The sequence below is a fragment of the Emiliania huxleyi genome, assembly GCF_000372725.1.
Source record: "Emiliania huxleyi CCMP1516 unplaced genomic scaffold EMIHUscaffold_53, whole genome shotgun sequence".
In the NCBI taxonomy this organism is placed as follows: domain Eukaryota; phylum Haptophyta; order Isochrysidales; family Noelaerhabdaceae; genus Emiliania; species Emiliania huxleyi.
This window is the reverse complement of record NW_005198017.1, coordinates 283,903-302,715: the sequence shown is the minus strand read 5'-3', so window position 1 is coordinate 302,715 and position 18,813 is coordinate 283,903. Positions and strand designations below refer to the sequence as shown.

The 18,813-nt window shown below is 66.6% G+C and overlaps 6 protein-coding genes across 6 annotated transcripts; 3 read left to right on the top strand and 3 right to left on the bottom strand.

Moving 5' to 3' along the window:
- The first annotated feature begins 213 nt into the window (after positions 1 to 213).
- EMIHUDRAFT_464680 (hypothetical protein) lies at positions 214 to 2,290 on the top strand. The gene is made up of 4 exons (XM_005765893.1): positions 214 to 744; positions 851 to 1,045; positions 1,125 to 1,668; positions 1,707 to 2,290. The coding sequence occupies exons 1-4, from the start codon at positions 253 to 255 to the stop codon at positions 2,132 to 2,134; spliced, it is 1,659 nt and encodes a 552-aa protein (XP_005765950.1). The 5' UTR covers positions 214 to 252; the 3' UTR covers positions 2,135 to 2,290.
- Positions 2,291 to 5,849: 3,559 nt separating this feature from the next.
- EMIHUDRAFT_437104 (hypothetical protein) lies at positions 5,850 to 7,397 on the top strand. The gene is made up of 5 exons (XM_005765892.1): positions 5,850 to 5,890; positions 6,023 to 6,253; positions 6,381 to 6,453; positions 6,534 to 6,727; positions 6,795 to 7,397. Exons 1-5 carry the CDS (start codon positions 5,876 to 5,878, stop codon positions 7,053 to 7,055), a joined length of 774 nt encoding a protein of 257 aa, XP_005765949.1. The 5' UTR covers positions 5,850 to 5,875; the 3' UTR covers positions 7,056 to 7,397.
- A 320-nt stretch (positions 7,398 to 7,717) lies between these two features.
- On the bottom strand, positions 7,718 to 9,115 carry EMIHUDRAFT_212619 (hypothetical protein; the record flags this gene model as incomplete). The annotated part of the gene is made up of 1 exon (XM_005765891.1): positions 7,718 to 9,115. One exon carries the CDS (start codon positions 9,113 to 9,115, stop codon positions 7,718 to 7,720), a length of 1,398 nt encoding a protein of 465 aa, XP_005765948.1.
- Positions 9,116 to 11,989: 2,874 nt separating this feature from the next.
- Positions 11,990 to 14,044, top strand: EMIHUDRAFT_103819 (hypothetical protein; the record flags this gene model as incomplete). Its single annotated transcript, XM_005765890.1, has 1 exon — positions 11,990 to 14,044. One exon carries the CDS (start codon positions 11,990 to 11,992, stop codon positions 14,042 to 14,044), a length of 2,055 nt encoding a protein of 684 aa, XP_005765947.1.
- Positions 14,045 to 14,284: 240 nt separating this feature from the next.
- On the bottom strand, positions 14,285 to 14,985 carry EMIHUDRAFT_437102 (hypothetical protein; the record flags this gene model as incomplete). Its single annotated transcript, XM_005765889.1, has 1 exon — positions 14,285 to 14,985. A coding segment is annotated over one exon (697 nt), but the record flags the coding sequence as incomplete, so codon positions are not given.
- A 1,823-nt stretch (positions 14,986 to 16,808) lies between these two features.
- Positions 16,809 to 18,574, bottom strand: EMIHUDRAFT_451967 (hypothetical protein; the record flags this gene model as incomplete). The annotated part of the gene is made up of 3 exons (XM_005765888.1): positions 16,809 to 17,640; positions 17,897 to 18,301; positions 18,429 to 18,574. Coding segments are annotated over 3 exons (1,383 nt in total), but the record flags the coding sequence as incomplete, so codon positions are not given.
- Positions 18,575 to 18,813: the final 239 nt, after the last annotated feature.

Sequence of the window (18,813 nt, the reverse complement as noted above, 5' to 3'; positions counted from 1 at the left end):
GGTTTCGACACGCCCTCCCGGAGGATGACGGGCGCAGAATCTCTTCACGTCCCTTTGCCCGACTCCGTTACAGACAGACGCTACTCTGTCCGGCAGATTGATCGCTACTTGAGCTTTTGCGCACGCGGCACAGTGACATCTACTGTGAAGCCGAGGTACATATCCAGGTCAACGGATTGCGGCCACTCCAATTGTGGCTTGTGCCGGTTCGTGCAACGCCTGATCGCGCGAAGAGGGCAGGAGGGTGTGTTTATGCTGCTTTTGCTCCGCGTGAGGCTTGAGCACGCGCCCACCGCGCTCGCGCCCTTCGAGTGCGCCGGCTTTTGCCTCGTCGGACTCCGAACGGCCGTGCCGACCGGTGACGCGCTCATCGCGCTCCGGTGGCACGCCGAGGCCAACAACACAGACGTCATCGCGCAGCTCTGTGAAGCCGCGAGAGCACAATTGCCGGCGGGTGTCGCACTGTCGATCACAGCCTCGCAAGAGGACGCGCTGGAGCAGATGCGCGCCCACTTCGGCCCTCGCGAGGTGGTTCAGTGGGCTGCAGACCCGGCCGACCCAAGCCGGCGCGCCGAGCCGCCGCTCGGAGACGCACTGCAGCACGCGGGCGCGCCCTGGCTGGAGGAGGTGCTCCGCGCCGCCCCAGGCTCGAGCGGTGCGGGCGCCGCCTTTGTCCGCCGGCTGAGGCGAGACGGGTACGCACCGCTGCTCCTCACCGCATCGCAAGCGGCGCTCTGGCGAGAGGTGCCGCCGCCGCAGCCCGTCCCACCGCGGCCGTCGCCCCCGCCGCCCGCTCCCCCTCGTCACGCGCCGCCGCCCTCGCCACGCCCTTCCTCGCCACTGCCCTCAGGTGGAGGGGTCCGCGGCGACATGGTTCGCCCAGTCGACCGAAGCCAAGCTCGAGCAGGCGGGCGCCTACGCCCACATTGACCGCAAGTTCACCGGCTACCGCGACGGAAAGTACCGCGAGCAGCTCGAGGTGCGGGCGACGCCCGGCGCCGTCCACCCGGCGCCGGTCGACGCAGACGGCCGGCTGCGCTTCTCGGTGAGCCGCCCCTCCCCCCTTCTGGCACAAACCCGCGCATCCGCCACCCCTCGCCTCACCCGCCCGCTCCACGCCCGAGGCGGCCCTCTCCCTGCTCGTGCGGACGCTGGACGGGGTCGCGCGCGGCCTGCTCCCACACGTCGCCGCGGAGCTCGGCTGTGAGCCTCGCTTCCTCGCCGGACTCTGCGACGCCGCGCCATCCGCCCCGAGTGACAACGGCAGCAGCGAGGACAGAGGCGAGGACAGAGGCGAGGACGGAGGCGAGGACGGAGGCGAGGACGGAGGCGAGGTCGGAGGTGAGGTCTCGGGCGCTTGCGGGTGCAGAGGCGTGCCGCTGATCGAGGCGTCCGAACTCGACGCCGCGGTGACGTCGGAGGCGGAGCGCATCCGAGGCGCAGCGCGCGCCTCTGCCTCCTTCATCGACGCCGGCGCCGACGCCGACGCTGCGGAGGCGCCGCGGCTGGCGCACTCGCTGCTTCGGCTCTGCCGGTACGACTCGCGGCGTGAGGGTGCGTACGGCACCGATGTGCTCTGCGAAGAGCACCACGACGTGGGCGCGCTGCTCCCGCCACTCACCCTTGGACCCTCACCCTTGGACCCTCGAGAAGAGGGGAGCGGCGCCGGTGGGCTGCCACAGCAGCGCGCACATCTCTGGGAGTAGGCCTGCTCACCCTGGACGTGTGCGCTTCCGCCGCCGGGCTGCACGCACTCCGCCGCTCCGACGGGCTGTGGGTGCCTGTGGAGGAGACAGCGCTGCGAGCCGACGGCGGAGTCGCTCTCGTCGTCATGGTCGGCGACACTCTCGCCCGCCTCTCGGCGGGACACTTTGCGCCGTGCAAGCACCGCGTGGTGGCGCCTCGCTCGGGCGAACGAGTCGGGCTGCCCTTCCTCTTCCGCGGCCGCTCCGACGCCGTCCTCGACACGCGGCCGGCGCTGGCGGCCGCCGCCGCGGCGGGAAGAGTTGCGCATTTGGCCGAGCTCGAGACGGTCACCATCAGGGACCTGCCCAGCTTCGACTCGGCAAGAAGCATCCTCAAGGGCTGGTTTCGAAGCGTTCGCAAACCCAAACCCATCGAGTCCGCGATGTGAGCACGTCGCACGCCGCCCGACAGCGGTTTCGTGTCGTTTTGGGGTACAGTCGGTTGTCTACAGAGAGATGTGTCGAAGAGGTGCGGGGCACTCTCTCTGAGAGCGTGAGAGGGGACACGTGTGTGTGTGCTCTAATGTGAAGATTGCACACACGCCTAAGGGGATGGAGCCCTTGCCCTCACAGCGTGGCGGGGACCGGGGTGGACTGGACTCTGGAGAGAGCGAGGGGCCACGAAATCTCACAAGCATGCATGTGTGTACACGTAGTCACCTCGATCTGACCCTCGAGGATCGGAGAACATGCGCCCCCGCCCACCGGCACCCGGCGCACGCACCGCGCACGCCTGCTGTGAGTGCACATAGACACCAACCAGCAACCTCCCAGCCGCCGCCCCATCTCCAATGTACTCTGAGTCTCTCTCTCCCATCTCGCTCGTCTCTGTCTCAGATTGGTATCTCTCTCTCTCACCAACAGAGCCACAAAATCAGCTCTCTCACCTGCTCGCTCAGCGTTGCACGGGTCGGCCTCTCGCCCCCCGCGCCCTGCGGTCTCCCCGGTCCTTAAGTGGAGCGGCGCGCTAAGTATCCGGTTGAGTGGAGCGGCGCCCAAGTATACGACGCGACTGCAGTTACTGCAGCATACTCAGGAGCTTCTGAGCTCCATCATAGGATGACGGGGACCTCATTCTGGCTATACTTGATGAAGGGCTTAATCCCACCGATCTCGATGAGGATCGTTGCCTCGACGTGCGCCAGCGCGGGGTCGGCGTGACCCCCGATTCCGCGTTGATAAAAATCAAATGCCTGCATCGCGTAGAGCAGTTTGATGACCGCGCTCACCACAGCGGGCGAGTTGCAGTCGATGATCACAGGGAGCCACTCCATCCTCTCGGCCTCCAGGTACTCGAAGCCAGACATTTTAATTGTTCTCTCGGCGCCGAGAGAAGGCAAGTCAACCGCAGCGATCCTCGTGCCGTCGTAATAGACATCGACGATGAGCCCCTCGATTAGGAGCTCCGAGCCGACCGGGTTTTTCATCTCGAGCCGCACGTACTGCTGCAAGCAACCAGACCCGCCGAAAATCGGTCCAGTCATCATTGTACTGATGGCTATAGGGATGTTGAAGTCGATGTGCACCACCTCGACTACGGCGCCAACATCCTCCGCGAGAGCATTCTCATAGCCGCCGAGGTCGAATGCCCCACGCGCTATCTTTGATATCAGATCGATCGGTGGTGGCGGCGGCGGGTATTTATTAAGCGTCCTCGTTTGGAAGGGGGTAACGCCTCTCCCGGTGGCCCCCATCGTTAGTTGCGAAAACGTTCTCCTCATCATCTTGGGGTAGCTGATGCCGGGTAGCGTGCAACGAACAAGGATGCCGCTGGAAGCTTCCGTATAGAACGGCTGCGAGGAATTGAGAATCAGGGCGATGAGCGGGCTCGACTTGTTCGCGACGAACGTGTCAAACACAACTGAAGCACCAAGAGACTCGCGCTCGCGATTCGGCGCATCGAGGTGACCATGGACGAGCACCTTGGGATTTTGCCCCTGCAGGATCGCAAAGTCGGGCGGTGTTGTCACCTGCACAAAGTGCGGCCCCAGCGTCTCTCGCTCGTCACAGGGTGACGCCACCCCATTAAGGGGCACGTAGGCCGCAGTTTGAGTGCAACTCGATACATTCTTCTTGAGCTCGGTGTGCACGTTGATGAAGACCTTTCCCAGATCCATGATGTCAAAGCTCGACGGGTTGTTAATCTCGACCGAGATTGCAATGTCCGCCTGCGAGCAGGCGCGAGCGGCGTGATGGGGTGGACATCGCGAAGAAAAGAATTTGCGGTTCACCAGCGAGAATTTCCGCGCACCGCACACGATTCACAAGAACGGTGGGCGGCGGCTAGCACCACACCCCTCTCCTTAAAATCCCTGTGTGGTGGCGGCGTGCCGTCCTCCCATCCCTCCCGTCGTGGCTCTTTTCTTTCGACGTGGAGGCAAAGTACCGTACCTCCTCCGTGGCAGGGCGGCGCCTTCCTTGCCGCCTTCACCTTCAGCACCCTGTCGGGGAGCCGTTACCTGTTCGTCGGCGGACAGGTTGACGGCGGCGGGGCCCACCCCGGGTGTTTCTTCTGGTGGAGGCCCTAAAACCGCCGGGGTAGGGGTGCCGCTGTGTGTCGAGGGGTCGGGAGGGCGGGAGTGTGGACCGTGACCGAAGCCCTCCGCCGATAGAGGTGTCAGGCGGCAGGGCCCGGGAGGGGTGGGGCTCGCCAAACACGAGGCGTAGGGGGGTCCATCCAAGTGGGCTCCCTTGAGGCGCGCCGCCGCTCCACAAAAGCAGGCATGGCAGCCACGCGTGGGACCGTCACCCTGCGCGTCATCGAGGCGCACTTCGAGGAGGCGTTCGTCGACGCGCCCGTCAACAGCACCTACTGTGCCGTCTGCGTCCTCGAGAAGACGCGCTGGCGGCGGCGGCGCTCGCAGGCGCGAGGGCGCGGGGCAGGTGAGGACCCCATGCGGCCAGTGTGGAACGAGGAGTTTGAGCTGGACGAGGTGCGCGACGACTCGCGCATCGTCGTCGATGTGTGGAACTGCGCCGCCGCCGGCGGCGACTCGGACGCCTTCTACGGCAAGGTGACGCTGCGGCTCGCCGAGCTGGCGCTCGCAAAGCTCTCGACCGACGCGGCGTGGCACGAGCTCCTGCCGGGTCGAATCCAGCTGCAGCTGCGCTGGGATCCAGCGGACGGCGACGGTACGCCGCTGGCCGCGCCGATCCCCCGCGGCGCGCCACTTCCCCTCACCGCAGACGCTGTTGCTACGTACGACCAAAACGGTGGCGCTGTTGCTGCTGCCGCCGCCGCCGCCAAGGTGGAGCGGGCAGCGGTGGAGCGGGCGGCAGCGGAGCGGGCAGCGGTGGAGCGGGCGGCAGCGGAGCGGGCAGCTGCGGAGCGGGCGGAGGCAGAGAGGGTGGCTGCGGAGCGGGCGGAGGCGGAGAGAGTAGCTGCGGAGCGGGCGGAGGCGGAGAAGAGGGAGCGCGAGCAGCAAGAGGAGCGAGATCGGCTCGAGCGGGCGGCGCGTGCGCGCGAGGAGGCGCGGAGGCGGGAGGAGGAGGCCGAGGCGGCGCGAAGAGAGCAGCAGGCGGCGGCGGCGCGGCAGCGGGTCGAAGCTGCCAGGGCCGAGCGCAAGGCTCGGGAGGCGGCAGAGGCGGCGGCGGCGGCGGCGGAGGCGGAGGCAAGGGCAGCGGAGGAGGCGAGAGCGGAGGCGAGGGCGGAGGCGAGGGCGAGGGCGGAGGCGGAGGCACTAGCGGCAGCAGAGGCAGAGGCGGCAGCAGAGGCAGAGCGCAAGGAGAGGGCGGCAGCAGAGGCGGCGGCGGCGGCCGAGGCGGCGGCGGCGGCCGAGGCGGCGGCGGCGGCCGAGGCGGCGGCGGCGCAGGTGCGTCTGAGGCTCGACCACTACGAGTACACTCACCGCGGCGGCAGCGGACACGGGCCCAAGGAGAACCAGGATGCGTACTTTGTGCTGCGCGTCGACGAAGCCAACTGGGCGTACGGCGTGCTGGACGGGCACGGAGGCGAGCACGGGCGGGTCGCGTCGATGGCGGCGTCCGCCGCGATGCAGGAGCACTTGCGGGCGCACTTTTGGCGGCTGCGCTCCGAGCCCGAGGCGGTGATGAGCGAGGTGTTCGAGGCGGCGCACGCCGCCATCTGGGAGGCGATCAAGGCGATGCCGGACGTGTTTGAGCGCGACGGGATGCTCGTCATGGAGGTGGGGAGATATGGGGAGATATGGGGAGATATGGGAAGATGCTCGTCATGGAGGTGGGGCAAGGGAGGGGGAAGAGAGAGGCGGGCGGGGGGGCAGCACTCGCGCGGAGCCGTCTCGGAAGTGCCTCGATAGGTGGAGGAGGAGGACTGGCCCCTGGGGTACGACGCCGTCGACGGCGGCTCCACCGCGTCGGTCGCCGCGATCGTCGACGGCAGAACGCTCGTCTATGCTGCGGTCGGCGACTCTGCAGGCATCCTCGCGCAACCCGGCAACGGCGAGGCAAAGGTCGAGGAGCTCGTGGCGGAGCACGCGCCCGTGCGGCTGGACGAGTGGGTCGCGCGGCTGCACAGCACCGGCATCGAGGCGAGACCTCGAGACCTCGCTAGAGGGCCCTCGCCTTGCCGGGCCCTCACCCCCGCCTCGCACCCCAACCCCGCACCCCAACCCCGCACCGACCCTGCCGCCGCCGCCCCCCTTCGCTCCCCCCCAGGTGGTCTACGACCACCCTGACATGTTCGAAGGCGAGGACCAGCTCTTGCGCGTCTTCGACCGCGACGCGACCGGCGCCTCCTCCTCCCCCCCCCCCCCCCCTCTTGCCGCTCCGTCCCAGCGCGCGCGGTTGACGCTCTCGTGCTGCCGGCAGGCGCGTGGCGCCTCTCGGAGGAGGCGCTGCGCCGCGCGGACGAGATGGGCTGCGGCTTCAAGACGGAGCGAGGCGACCGCAGCGCGGTGCTGATGACGCCCGAGGAGGGACGCTTCTCGCAGATGATGCTCAACGTGACTCGCTCGCTCGGCGACTTTTACCACGGCCAGTACGGCGTCACCTGGCGGCCGGAGGTGGTGACGCGCGACTTGGCGGCTCGGCCCGCATTTCTTTTTGACGGCCGTATTTCTTTTTTATCAGGTGGTGACGCGCGACTTGGCGGAGGAGCTCGGCCCGGGCGGGAGGGCGGTGCTCTGCGTCGCGAGCGACGGCGTGTGGGATCTGTGGACGTTCGAGGAGGCGATGGCGGACTTGCTCGACGGGAGCGCGCTGCCGGCGGCGCAGCCGGCCCGGCGCAAGCTCGTGATGGACTTCATGGAGAACTCGCGGAATAAGGGGTACGACGCGTTTGGGGACAGCGCCGACAACCTAACGGGCATCGTGGTCTACATAGAGACGTGACAGGCAGAGGGGGGGGGGGGGGCATGGGGGCGGCGGCCTCGCACAGGGCAGTGCCGCGGCATCGGGGACACGTCCTGTCATGCGATGAGGCGAGAGGATCAGGCTCGCTGGCCGGCGCACAGAGGCAGCCAAGACGCCGCGTGTAGAGAGACTTGCGCAGGAGAACCGCCTTATTCGCTCGGATGCTTCAACGCCTCGATCGTGTCGAGCCACGAGAGCCTCTCGGCGACGGTCTCGTGTCGCTAGACGCTAGTCGATTTAATACATGTACGCAGACGTGTGCATGTGGCGTCGTCAAGAGTTCAGAAACTCGTCCTGAGTCAAAAAAACTGTTCGGTTTTTAAAGGCAATGAAAACACACTCAACGCTCTGCGAGCGGCAGCGGGTGCTCGGGGGTGCAGTGTGCAGAGGTTTTTTGCAACCCGGGCCGCGGGCGCCCCCGCCCCCGCGCGGCCGCGGGCGCGGGGCGGGGGGGGGCGCACGCGACCCACGCGCCACGGCCCTCAGCCTCACACTGAAACACATTCCCCTCCATGAAACTCTCTTTGAGTCGGAAAGATAAATGCATCTGCATGTTAACATGTCAAACGATGTGCCATCATCATCACACCTCCCTCTGAGACGCGCCGGGCCGCCACGCATCGTCCCGCGACGGCGGCGCGTCAGCTGTCGTGCGGCACTCCGCACGCATCGAACCACTCGTGTTCGCCCATCGATAAGCCGCGCAGCGCGTGCCGCGTCTCCGCCGGGCTCAGCCTGCCCCCTCCCTTCTCTCCCGCCGTCTCTCTCTGCTTCTCGCCATCGCCGTACATGAGAGGCGGAAACACCTCGAGGCCGTTGTAGCGCACACGCACCGTCTCGGCGCCGTCGACGTCCGCCCATACCTCGAACGCGACCGTGCTCGCGTACGGCGGCCACAGCGCCGCCGCCTTGCCGCCCCAGAGGCCCAGCGCCGAGAGCAGAGGCACCAGGGTCGAGTCGTGGCCCGAAAAGTAGCGCACCGCCGCGTGCGGCTTGCCGAGCTCCACGAAGGTCGACACCTCGTGGAGCAGCCGGCCAGCGATCAGCCGCAGCGCGCGCCGGTCGTCTTCGGCGCTGCTGCCGCCGCCGGCAGCGCAGGTGGTGTCCTGAACCGTCTCGACGACCGTGGCGAAGTGGGTGAGCGCCCAGTGGTCGCACGCAGTGCCGTCGTACGAAGGCCCCGCCGTGTCCTCGCACGGCCAGCCGTCGCGGAAGCCTCCGTGGCACCAGCGCGTCTGGTAGAGGTCGTTGAGGTTGAGGAGCTGGGCCGCCGGCAGGCTGCCGTCGCCATCCATCTTTTCGCCGAGCGCCCAGTGCGCAACCGGCGGCGAGCCGGACGATATTGCAACCCCCCACGCCCGCATCGCGGCGTCGTCCGCCGAGGCGAGGCCGTCACAGCCCCGCGATGGGTACAGCCACAGCTTCTCGCCCGGCTGCTGTACCTCGATGGACACGTCAGCGGCGCGCGAGGCGCTGCCCAGCAGGCCCTCGAGCAGCGCTCGGGCTGAGTCCTGCGTCCGGTTGACGTGGGTTGCGAGGACCGAGACGCCGCCGCGCTTGCCAAGCCTCGTGCGGGCCTCGTGGGTGCCGTGCCCTTCAAATGCGTTCCGGATGGCTCGCCCGACGGCGCGCAGCTGATCCTGGCCCTTGTCTGTCAGCTGCCCAACGTAGCACGCGCCGCCGCCGCCGCACGCGCTGTCCCACAGGCCCGAGCTCTTGCACCGCTCGCAGTCTCCCCACGCATTGTATTTATCCCGGCCGACATATTTCACGAGCGGAGAGCGATCGCCGTGCCGCGCCACAACCGCCATGCGCACGAGCTGCAGATTGTCCGCCCCGCCCATGTGCGGCGGCGGGGCCTGGCAGTAGTCATACACAAATGGTGCGGGCACCGCATTTAGGGCGGCCAGGCGCGGAAACGCGTGAGATCCAAGGAGGAGAGTGGCTGCACTCACAAGCAGCAACGCCGGTGGTCGCCAAGAGAAGGGCCGGGCGGTGGGAGCGGTGTACAAGCTGTACTCCGTCGAGGCCGACTCCATGTACATGCTGTGCCGGACGGAAGTGTGAACAGGTTTGTGTGAACAGGTTGGAGCAGCTCCTGAGCACGGCGCCGCAGGCGCCTGTTGATAGGTCCAGGTGGTAGCCCTGGATGGGCAATGCATACGCCTAGTTGGGCCTCAGATCGCCCGACCGCGTCCCGGTGCTCTGTGGTCGGATTTGTGACGCCGCCGCACCGCGCCGCGGCCGGGGCCCCCCCGGAGGCCGAGGATGGCCGTGGCGGACCAGGACGAGCTCTGGGAGGTGAAGTGTCAGTGAGTATGTATGTATCTGAGGAGACGATTCAACTTTGGTGGGGAGCCGCTTTGTCCGTGGACGGCAAATCGTGGAGTTGCGAGTCACGCTCGGGCGGACAGGATCGATACCTGACAAACCCCGGGTATACCTGGAAAATACCTGGGTATCGTGCCGATTTCCTCAATTTTGCCTCAGATTTTGCCCCAGAACAGCTCTCAGACTCAGGGAAACTCGCGAGTTTCCCGAGGGAAACTCGAGAGAAACAGAATGGAGCACCAAACACCCTCTGGTTTCCCTGGAAACTTCCGGAAACGCAAAGTGCTGGGGACCCTCTGGTTTCCCTCTGGGTTGCCGGAAACCCTTGGAAAGGCCAAGCGGCGCGCGCACTTGTCATTTTGCCCGAGTCTGCGGTGTTCTGGGCGGTGTGGATGGAGGTGTGTGCGTCTTCCTGTCTTCCCAGGTGGGTGGCAGACTGCTGACTGGCGCATCGGTCCAGCGCTTCCTTATTGTCATTTTACCTAAAAATTCCTAGATCCCGTCTCACCTGGGCCCGCAGCCTGGGGTGCCGGCCGAAGCTAAGAAACTACGGCGTGGGGTGGGTGGGGTGTCTGGAAAGGCTTAGAAACGGCGGCGTGCCGCGAGATCCTGTTTTCTTAATGGGAGAAAGAAAAGGGAGAGGGGAGGGTGCACATGCACATGCACAATCCCGTAGGAGGACTCTGCTGACATGTCCATGCGCATATGTTGTGATGTGCATGTCATGTGCATGCACCACACTGGGCAAATCGGCCGATTTCCAACCCACTAAATCATCACGGCTATTGTAGAGACAGACCATGTGCACAATATCTCTCACTCTAGCTAAGCCAGGGGAGGCGATGCCGGGGCCGTACAGCAGCTTGACGGTGCTTCGCCGGCGTGCGTCCCGGAGCGGTGCCGGACGGGCGGTCCGTGGGAGGAAAACGAGGGACAGCGCCGACGGCGCTCTGATTCGACTTTTGACTTCAAACAAAGCCTACCGCACGCGCCACGACGCGGCGCGTGCGGTAGGCACTCGGGATTTTGTCAGATCGGCGTGTTCACGCCGGCATCGTGTCCCTCACAACCTGCCCAGACTTTAGTCCACGACAGTACCAAGCGGTGAACCTCGCTAAAAATAACTTCACAGAGCGCTCAAATCCTTCCCTTCAAGGCCGTCCTCAACCCCTCCTTTGGGTTGATTTAATTTCTTTTTTCAAGGCACTCGGAGTGGGGGTCAGAAGAACCGTCCTTGCGCGGGACGACTGCGAGGTGGCATGAAGGTTGCAGCGAGAATCGGTGAGGCCCAGGAAGGCTGCCGATTTTGTCCTGCTGGAAAAACAAAAAGACTTCAAAACTCAAAAGACGAAAGCGCAAAAAAACCAGCTCATTTTTTAGAGACGGCTCTCGAGCTCGACGCGAACGGAGGTTTCCGGACGAGACTCAAGAACGTCAATGAGGGCTGCGAGAGAGAGCCTCGGGTGTGGCGCTACCATCGCTGGGATAGCTTCACATGCGCGAAGATGAAAGAGGGAATAGTCGTTGGATGCCTGCTCAAGGTGAGTGCTATGGCGAGCGATGACGAAGGGTTCGCGCTCAGCGTGACGAGCAAACTCAGGGAGTTCATGGCGCTCGGATACCCTGCACACGTGCTCAACGGGGTGATCGGACGCGCGTTTGCTCGGACAAAGGACGAACGGCTCCTACGAGCAAGACAGTGTTCGCAGTGGTGAGGAGGTTTCTTGCAAAACCCTTACCCAGACGAACCAAAAAATCCAAAAAGACAGACAAATGTATTGTGTCGGGCTACCGTCCAAAGGCGGGTGTAGTCGACCAAGGGACCACGAATCTGGTCTGTCGACAGCACGAATTTGGGATGGGACACCTTCGGGACCCGGCTGCGTGCTACTTGGATAGCACGCTTTCGGAGTACCGACGGCTAAGGCCGAGGCAGAAAAGGTTTCTGTTTTTTTCTCCGCTTTTCTTCACAGGATTTTCCTGTGAAGAGAGACGTAGAGAAACAGATCTTTCAAACTCGGTGTCGAACCACCAGCCCGACGCTCACTACAAGTGACAGCTGAAGCTGCAGCCCCAGCCAGGGCGTCTCCCTTGTACGTAGCATGGCCGATATCGAGTCGACGACCGTCAACTCCATCGATCTCTACAGCATTCCGGCTGTACTCACGGTCAACACCGCTGTCGTCGATGCCTGTACAGCAGCCTCACCCCGTGAAGGCGCTATGATACACCTCGTCGGTGCAGTAGTGAGCTTTCCACTGGGTGTCGCGCTCGCCGTTCACCTTGGATGCGGCGGTGGCCACGCCGACCTCGTGGCCCTCCTCGCCGCCGTTCTGGCTCTCTCCTGGGCTGCGATGGCAATACGGGTCGGAGCGGCCTTTCCCGGTCGAGAAGCGCTGGTGGTTGCACTGACGGTCCTGATCGGAGGGCATCTAGCCGTTGTCGCTCCCAGACATCGGCTCCTTCTTTCGGACCTCGCGACTACCTCCGGTGCTGCCGCAGTGGCCGTCCTCATCGCGTCCCTCTCCGTGGTATTTGAGGCGGCTGCGGGACGAACAGCCACCTCGCCGGCTTTAACTGCCATGCTGGTCGTCTCCGTGGTCGCATCGCTCCTGTCCGTCGCTTTTGCCGCGGCTACCCAATCTAACGTTTGCCGCGGCTACCCGACCAGCTCTCCGAAGCCGGTCCGCGCGACCATGCAGGCCACCATCGCCGCTGGCGCAGCTGCGGCAGTGCTAAGTCTCGCGCGGGGCAGCGGCCGGTGGATCCTGCCGGCCATTCTCCTTGCCCTTTCTCCGGTGAGGTGGCGGCGCTCCAACGACGCAAAGGCTGTGCCGTATCACGGCCGGCGCTGCTCTTTTCTGCGGGCGAGTCTCCTCTCCGTGGCGCCAAGCGTCCTTGGTGTGGTGTCGATCCTGGTTGGTATTCTCCTCGCCCGTCCGGGTGCTGGCATCGCCGCGGTCCCTCTCGGGCTTTGGCTAGCGCACACCGTCGACTCGGCGAGGGCACTCTCCATCGCCGCGCTGCCAAGCTGCTCCAGCCCTCGCGCCTTTCTCGGGCGTGCAGTGCTGTGGTCCGTGGTCATCATGCCGCCCTCATTGCTCGGCGCGGTTGCGGATCCAGCCGCCTTTGCCCTCCGCCCCGCCTCCTTTTGCGAGGCGGCTCGGCGACGCAGCCTCGTCGCCCTCATGGTGGCGTGCGGTATGGCCGCAGAGGTCGTCGCGGGGACATGGGACAGTGCGGGAGGCAGTATCGCACTATATGCCCTGCTGGGGGCCGCGCTACTCACAGAGGCAGCGCTCGCGTGGTGGTATCCCGTGACGGTCGCCGCAGTTTGCGATGCGTCGTCGAGGCGCGGCGGTGCGGTGAAGGCTGAGGAGGCGCCGCAGCGCCGCCGTTCCCGCCGGCTGCTGCAGCGATGCGGTCAAGGGGCGCGGGCCGCGCTTGCCTTCAGCACCTACGGCGTTGCTCTGTTTCTGCTCGCCATGTGGGTCTCCACGCACGACCCGGCGGCGGCGAGGTGGGCGGAGCGTCACCCGCAGCTTCGCGGCGTCAATCTTGGCGGCTGGCTGGTTGGCGAGCGCTGGCTCAATTACAAGTGGCAGGGTGACGGCTTCATATTTCACCCAAACTCGAGCGAATCGGAAGAGCCCGACTATTACCAAACCTCGCTTGCGCGCCAGAACGACAACGCCACGGCCGCCATCCTCGAGCACCGCGACAAGTGGTTCACTCGCGAGACCCTCCTCGACATCGCCGCGCGAGGCGTCGAGTCTGTTCGCGTGCCCTTTGGCTACTGGTTAACGGTGGCGAGCGAGGAGCAAGCGTATCCCTATCTCCGCGGCCGCGGGCTCGGCTACCTCGACGACGTCCTCGACTGGGCCGAAGAGGCAAACCTGACCGTGATGCTCGACCTGCATGCCGCGCCGGGCTCGCAGAGCGGAGAGCAGCAGAGCGGCCGCCTCTCCCACGACTGGCGGCCGGAGGACTGGGACGCGGAGGGCTCGCTCGCGGCGATCGAGACTGTCGCCGAGAGGTTTGCCAACCGCTCGTGCATCATCGCCGTCGAGCTGCTGAACGAGCCGCTACTCGACGCCGCCCGAGCGCTCGACTTCTACCAGCGCGGGGCGAAGGCGGTGCGGCGGCACATGGGCGCCGACGTGGCCGTCGTCATCAACCTCTACCGAGCGCAGAGCATCTTCACGCATGCCTGGGGGAGCTTCGACTGGAACCTGCCCGCGAGGCGCTTCCCCAACGTCCTCTACGATTTCCACGTATACACATGCTTCCACTATGCCGCTTGGATGCCGCTTTGGTTCTCCACGGGCCCGCTGGTCGAGCTGTACACCGCCGCCATCTCCCTCACCTTCCGGCCAACGCTCGTGGGCGAGTTCTCCAACTGCGTTGGCGACTGGTACGGGCGCGGCGGACGGGACTTTGACGAGTTGAGCCGCGAGGGACGGGCGGCGATGTACTCTGGCTTTGGCCGCCGTCAGGTGGCGGGAATCTTCCGTGGAGACCGCAGTGCTGCGGCCTTCTTCTGGACGTGGTATCACCCGGATGTGGATGACGTCGACGCGCTGTCGCAGTGGGACCTCAAGTACGTCTTGGAGCAGGGACTCCTCCCAGGCTTTTGACCAAGGCAGTCTTTAGTAGAGAATAAATAAATAAATAAAAACGGACACCTCTCTACTGTGAGATGGGTAAAAAGGAACAGGTCCCCGCCCTTTAGAGATACGTCGTACCACCTTTATATTTTATTACACATTGTGTGGCCCGCGCGGCCCGCGGCGCCGGAGCGAGAGGGGGCAGAGACTTCCAGACCCATTGTCATTGATCACTGTGGTCGAATGTGGACATGTGGCTTTACGTTTTTTAATTTTATCCATGGAAAAGAAGAATCTCTACAACTGCTGAGCCCACAACACTCAGTGTCAGTCTCAGACACCGCGGACGCGCGCTCGAATCGTTCAGGAGGGGAACGAGGGAGGCGTCTCTTGTGCCTGCTGCGGCTGAAGCTGCGGCGACAATTGTGGCAGTTGCAGGTGTGGCGGCTGCTCCTTGGGCAGCTGCGACGACGGCGCATGTAGGGGTGACACCAGCTGCGGCATCGGCGGCGGTTGCAGCTGTTGTGGCGGCTGCTGTCGCTGTCGTTGCTGCTGCTGCTGCTGCTGGAGTTGCTGTTGTTGCTGCTGTTGTTGCTGCTGTTGTTGCTGCTGTTGTTGCTGCTGCAGGGCTGCCAGGTGCTGCTGCTGCTGCTGCTGGTAGTACATCTGCTGCTGGTAGTACATCTGCTGCTGATAATACATCTGCTGCTGCTGCTGCTGCGACGGGTAGTACATCTGCTGCTGCGACGCCACCTGCATGTGCGGGTAGTGCATGCCTGCCCCTCCGGGAACGGCAGAAGTGCACGCGTGCTGCGCCTGCGAGATCATCGCCTTCGCCGCCTGCACCACCGCCGGCCGACCGACCAGCTGAGTCAGCTCCGCCATCGCGTCGCGGTACGTGATGGAACCGCTCCGGTAGTTTTGGTGCACCTGCTTCATCCGCTCCGCCTCGGACGTGCGATTCGCCGCCTCGAACTTCTCGGTGAAGACGGCGAGCAAGTCCGACATCTTGACCGACTTTGGGAACGTTGAGGGCGCCTCAGCGGCACCAGCAGCACCCTCCGCAAGCGAAGGCTGTACCGAGACCGCAGCGGGCGGCGCGGCGGGCGCGGATGGCGCGGCGGGCGCGGCGGCCGTCACCGCCGAGAAAGAGGAGGTCGGCAGTGGTCGCAAAGGCGCCGCGGGCGCGGGCGTGGGCGGTGGCGGCGGCGGCATGGGCTCGGCGGACAGCAGCGGCGACGACTGCGGCGTCAGCCGCGCCGCTTCGATCTTGACGACGCTCTTGTGCGGAGATGGCACGACCGGCGCCAGCCCCACCGCCGGAGGCGCCTCTCCCTCCTCCCGCAGCTGCGCCGCGCCGGGCGTGGGGTCCGCCGGCACTACCACCGGCGGCAGCTTCGCTGCGGCCAGCGTGGGTGCCTCGCCTGTGACGTCCACGACGCGATGGGAAGGGCTCGTCCACGCCGGCCAGTGGGAGACCGGCTCAGGGTTCCGCTGCGGGGGGATCGCGTCGCCGCCTCGAGCCGCCTCCTCGCCCTCCTCCGTCGCGCCACCGCCCGCCGGCTCGCCGCTGTCCGCCTCGCCGCCAGGAGCGGCCGTGGCAGCAGCAGCGGAGTGGGCCGCCGCAGCCCGGTCCTCCGCCGGCGCGGCTGACGGCTCCGGTGCCACGAGCTCGGGCGCCACCGGCTCCGCCGCCGGCTCTGGCGCCGCCGGCTCTGGCGCCGCCGACGCCACTGGCTCCATCGCCATCGGCTCCAACGCCATCGGCTGCGGCGCCATCGGCTGTACCAGCTCCACAGGCGCAGTAGGCGGCAGAATCGCCTCCGGCGCCATTCGCATCCGAGCGGATGCTGCCGCCGCCTCCGCCGCCGCCGGCGGCGGCGGCGGCGGCTCCTCCACGGTCAGATCCATCGCCACGGGTGCCTGCGTCGACCCAAGCGCGAGCAGGTTGTGCAAAGCGCTGCCTTGGCGGTGGACAGACGTGGCCCTCGGCGCGGAGTCCCCTGATGCTGCCGGAGCCGCGCCGGGAGCCGCCATCGGGTGGCGCGGCGCGCTCGAAGCCGACGAGGCCGACAAGGCGGCGAAGCCCAGGAGCGAGAGCGCGCCGCTGCACGTGGTCGAGTCATCGGCAGCGGCGGCGGCGGCGGCGTCGTCGTGCGAGTCGAGCCGCGCAATCTTTGTCGGGCGGGCGGCGCCGCTGTCGTGGCCCTCCGCCTCCTCCTCCTCCTCCGCGTCGAGCTCGGCGACGAGCTCATCAGCCTCGGCGAGCGAGCGGGTGCCCGGCAGCGTCGCGAGCCGCTTCACCGCCTTGACGACTTTGTACGCGCCGAACTTGCGCGTCAACATCGGCAGGGCGTGGTCGGGCGAGAGCCCCATCTCGCCGCCCTGCGCGTTTGCCGTGAAGCGTGCGGAGCGCTTGCTCGAGGTGTTGGAAGGCATGTTGGCCTTCAGCAGCCTGCTCAGCTCGCCGAGCACGTCTTGCAGCGAGTCGACGCCGCGCGCGTCGCTCAGCTTCCCCTCCAGCGCCGCCATCTGCTTCTTGACGGCGCTCTCGTCCGCCTCGCTCCCGATGACGAGCGTGCCGCGCAGCACCTCGATTCGCACGCGAACCTCCTCCATCTTGGGCTGCACCTCGAAAGAGTGCGTGACGGCGTCCTCGAGGCGCACGATGGCGCGCTGCAGCGACCAGATCGCGGTGAAGACGAGCGGCGGCTGCCAGCCCGCGTTCAGCTCGATCTCGTGGCACGAGAGCAGCAGGCGGCCGCACGTGAGCGCCTCGCCCGCCGGCGGCTTGGAGCGCGTCGGCCCGTCGCCCTTGTTGCGGCGCGAGATGGCGACGCCCGGCCAGGGCGGGAGGACGGTGTCTGGCGTGTACTTGGGCTCCGGCACGTCGAGCGACGGCCCCGTCCACTGGATGCCGCGCCGCGCGATCTCCGGCCGGCGGGCCAGGCCGAGGGCCTGCAGCACGTTGACCACGTCGTAGATGCGGCGGAGGACCGTCTTGGAGTCGGTCGAGCCGACGCGCTCGCAGAGCAGCTGGGTCGCGTCGTCGAAGCGGATGGGCGCCGGGTCGCCCGTCCGCTCGCGCTCGCGCATCAGCAGCATGAACTGCTGGCAGAGGTAGGCGAGCCCCGTGACGGGGACCGGAGGCTCGTCCGGGTTGGTGGCGAGGGCGGGAGGCTGGCCGAGCCGGCGCTCGCGCTGCAGCAGCGGGTGGTGGCAGCCGGCCTTGTGCCGCAGCAGCACGTCGGTGACCGCGCGCTGCACCTGCTTCGCCCCCGCGCCGCGCCAGATGAAGCGCGCCCGCCCGCACCGCTCGACGACGCGCAGGCACTGGCAGACGCAGATCACGTCGTACAGCCGCCGCTTCTTCCACTTTGAGGAGAAGACGGACTGCGCCTCGTCGATGTCGATCTCGCCGCCCACGTGGCCGTACATCCGCACCAGCTCCTGCGCGAGCGTCGCCAGCGAGCGGTCTTTGCGCGGCGTGGCGATCGGCTTCTCCTTGCCGGCCGCCGAGAGAGGCGGGCAGGCGGCAGGCCACGCCGCCTCGGGTGGGTGGCGAGGCCGCGGCATCGGCTGCGCGGGCAGCAGGCGTTGAGAAGCGAGCTGTCCGTAGCCGGCGGCTGCGGGAAGGGGGTGGCGGCGGAGCCAGTCAGGAGGTGCGGCCGGCACGGCCGGTGGGGTGGGGGGGTGGGGCAGAGGGGAGCGGTTGGGCGGGTGGCGGGGGAGCGGGAGGAGAGGGCAGCGAGCGGGAGGGGGCTGGGGCGGCGCGGGAGGGGCGGAGAAGGGGACGGGGACTTCGGCCCGACGCCGGCGCGTCGGCGCGCGCCGCGGCGGGCTCGAGACGCGCGTGAAATGTGGCTCTGCGGGCGCGCGCACCGCTGTGCAGCATCGAGCTGTACCCCGCTGGCATCGCGTACCCGGGCATCATCGGCTGGGCGGGGTACGCAGCCAGCCCCGGCGGCATCGACGCCATGCCGGCGTAGCCCATTTGCGAGGCGTCCATTGCGTACGGCATCTGGTGCTGCATCTGGACAGCGTACTGGCCGACAGGCATGCCCGCACTCATGCCGGCGGAGCCGCTGGCGCCGGCGCCGCGCAGCGGCACGGCCTCGGTGTAGAGGGGCATCGCGGCAGTCGGCATCGGCGTCGCGGCCGACGACTGCATCGGCATCGCTGTAGAGCAGGACGCGTAGGGCATCTGAGCGTAGCTTCCGACGTGCCGGCCAGGATAAGGCATGCCCCCCATCATGGGGTAGACGGGCTGCGGCTGGCTGGCATAGCCTACGGAGGGCGGGGGGGTCGGAGATGAGCGGGATAGGGGGGGTCGGAGATGAGCGGGAGGCGCGGCGCGGAGGGGCTGTGGCAGGGCGGGCCGGGGCAGGAACATCTCGTGGCGGCGAGCGTGCGCCTGCAGCGGAGCAGCCGGCGCAGCCGGCGCCAGGCGTTCCGGCCGTCGGGTACATGAAGGGCCCGGCGTATGGCTGCGGCGTCGAGCACGACGCCATGAACGGGTGGTTCCTGTCGTTCTGTGGGACCATGGCGAGTCGCCCAGCGATCCTGCTTTCGCGCACTGCTACCCGCAGAGAGCTCCTTCTCGATCAAAGCAGGCGTCTTTTTCTTTCAATGCTTCCACCTCCAACCACCTCTTATACTCAACATTCCCTTCCCCCCACACTCCTATCTATCCACGTGGCGGGGGACGACCACCGGGTTCGGTTTAAGAGACGCTGCGTGCGGCTGCGCCCAATGGCAACGTCTCAGTGTGTTTGTGAGAATAAGAACCGGAGGCGGAA

Coding starts and splice junctions, on each gene's coding strand:
- EMIHUDRAFT_464680 (XM_005765893.1), top strand. CDS start 253: ATGCTGCTTTTGCTCCGCGTGAGGCTTGAGCACGCGCCCACCGCGCTC. Junction 745..850: donor AAGCGGCGCTCTGGCGAGAG/GTGCCGCCGCCG, acceptor CACTGCCCTCAG/GTGGAGGGGTCCGCGGCGAC. Junction 1,669..1,706: donor AGAAGAGGGGAGCGGCGCCG/GTGGGCTGCCAC, acceptor CTCTGGGAGTAG/GCCTGCTCACCCTGGACGTG.
- EMIHUDRAFT_437104 (XM_005765892.1), top strand. Junction 6,254..6,380: donor TGCACAGCACCGGCATCGAG/GCGAGACCTCGA, acceptor GCTCCCCCCCAG/GTGGTCTACGACCACCCTGA. Junction 6,728..6,794: donor GCGTCACCTGGCGGCCGGAG/GTGGTGACGCGC, acceptor CTTTTTTATCAG/GTGGTGACGCGCGACTTGGC.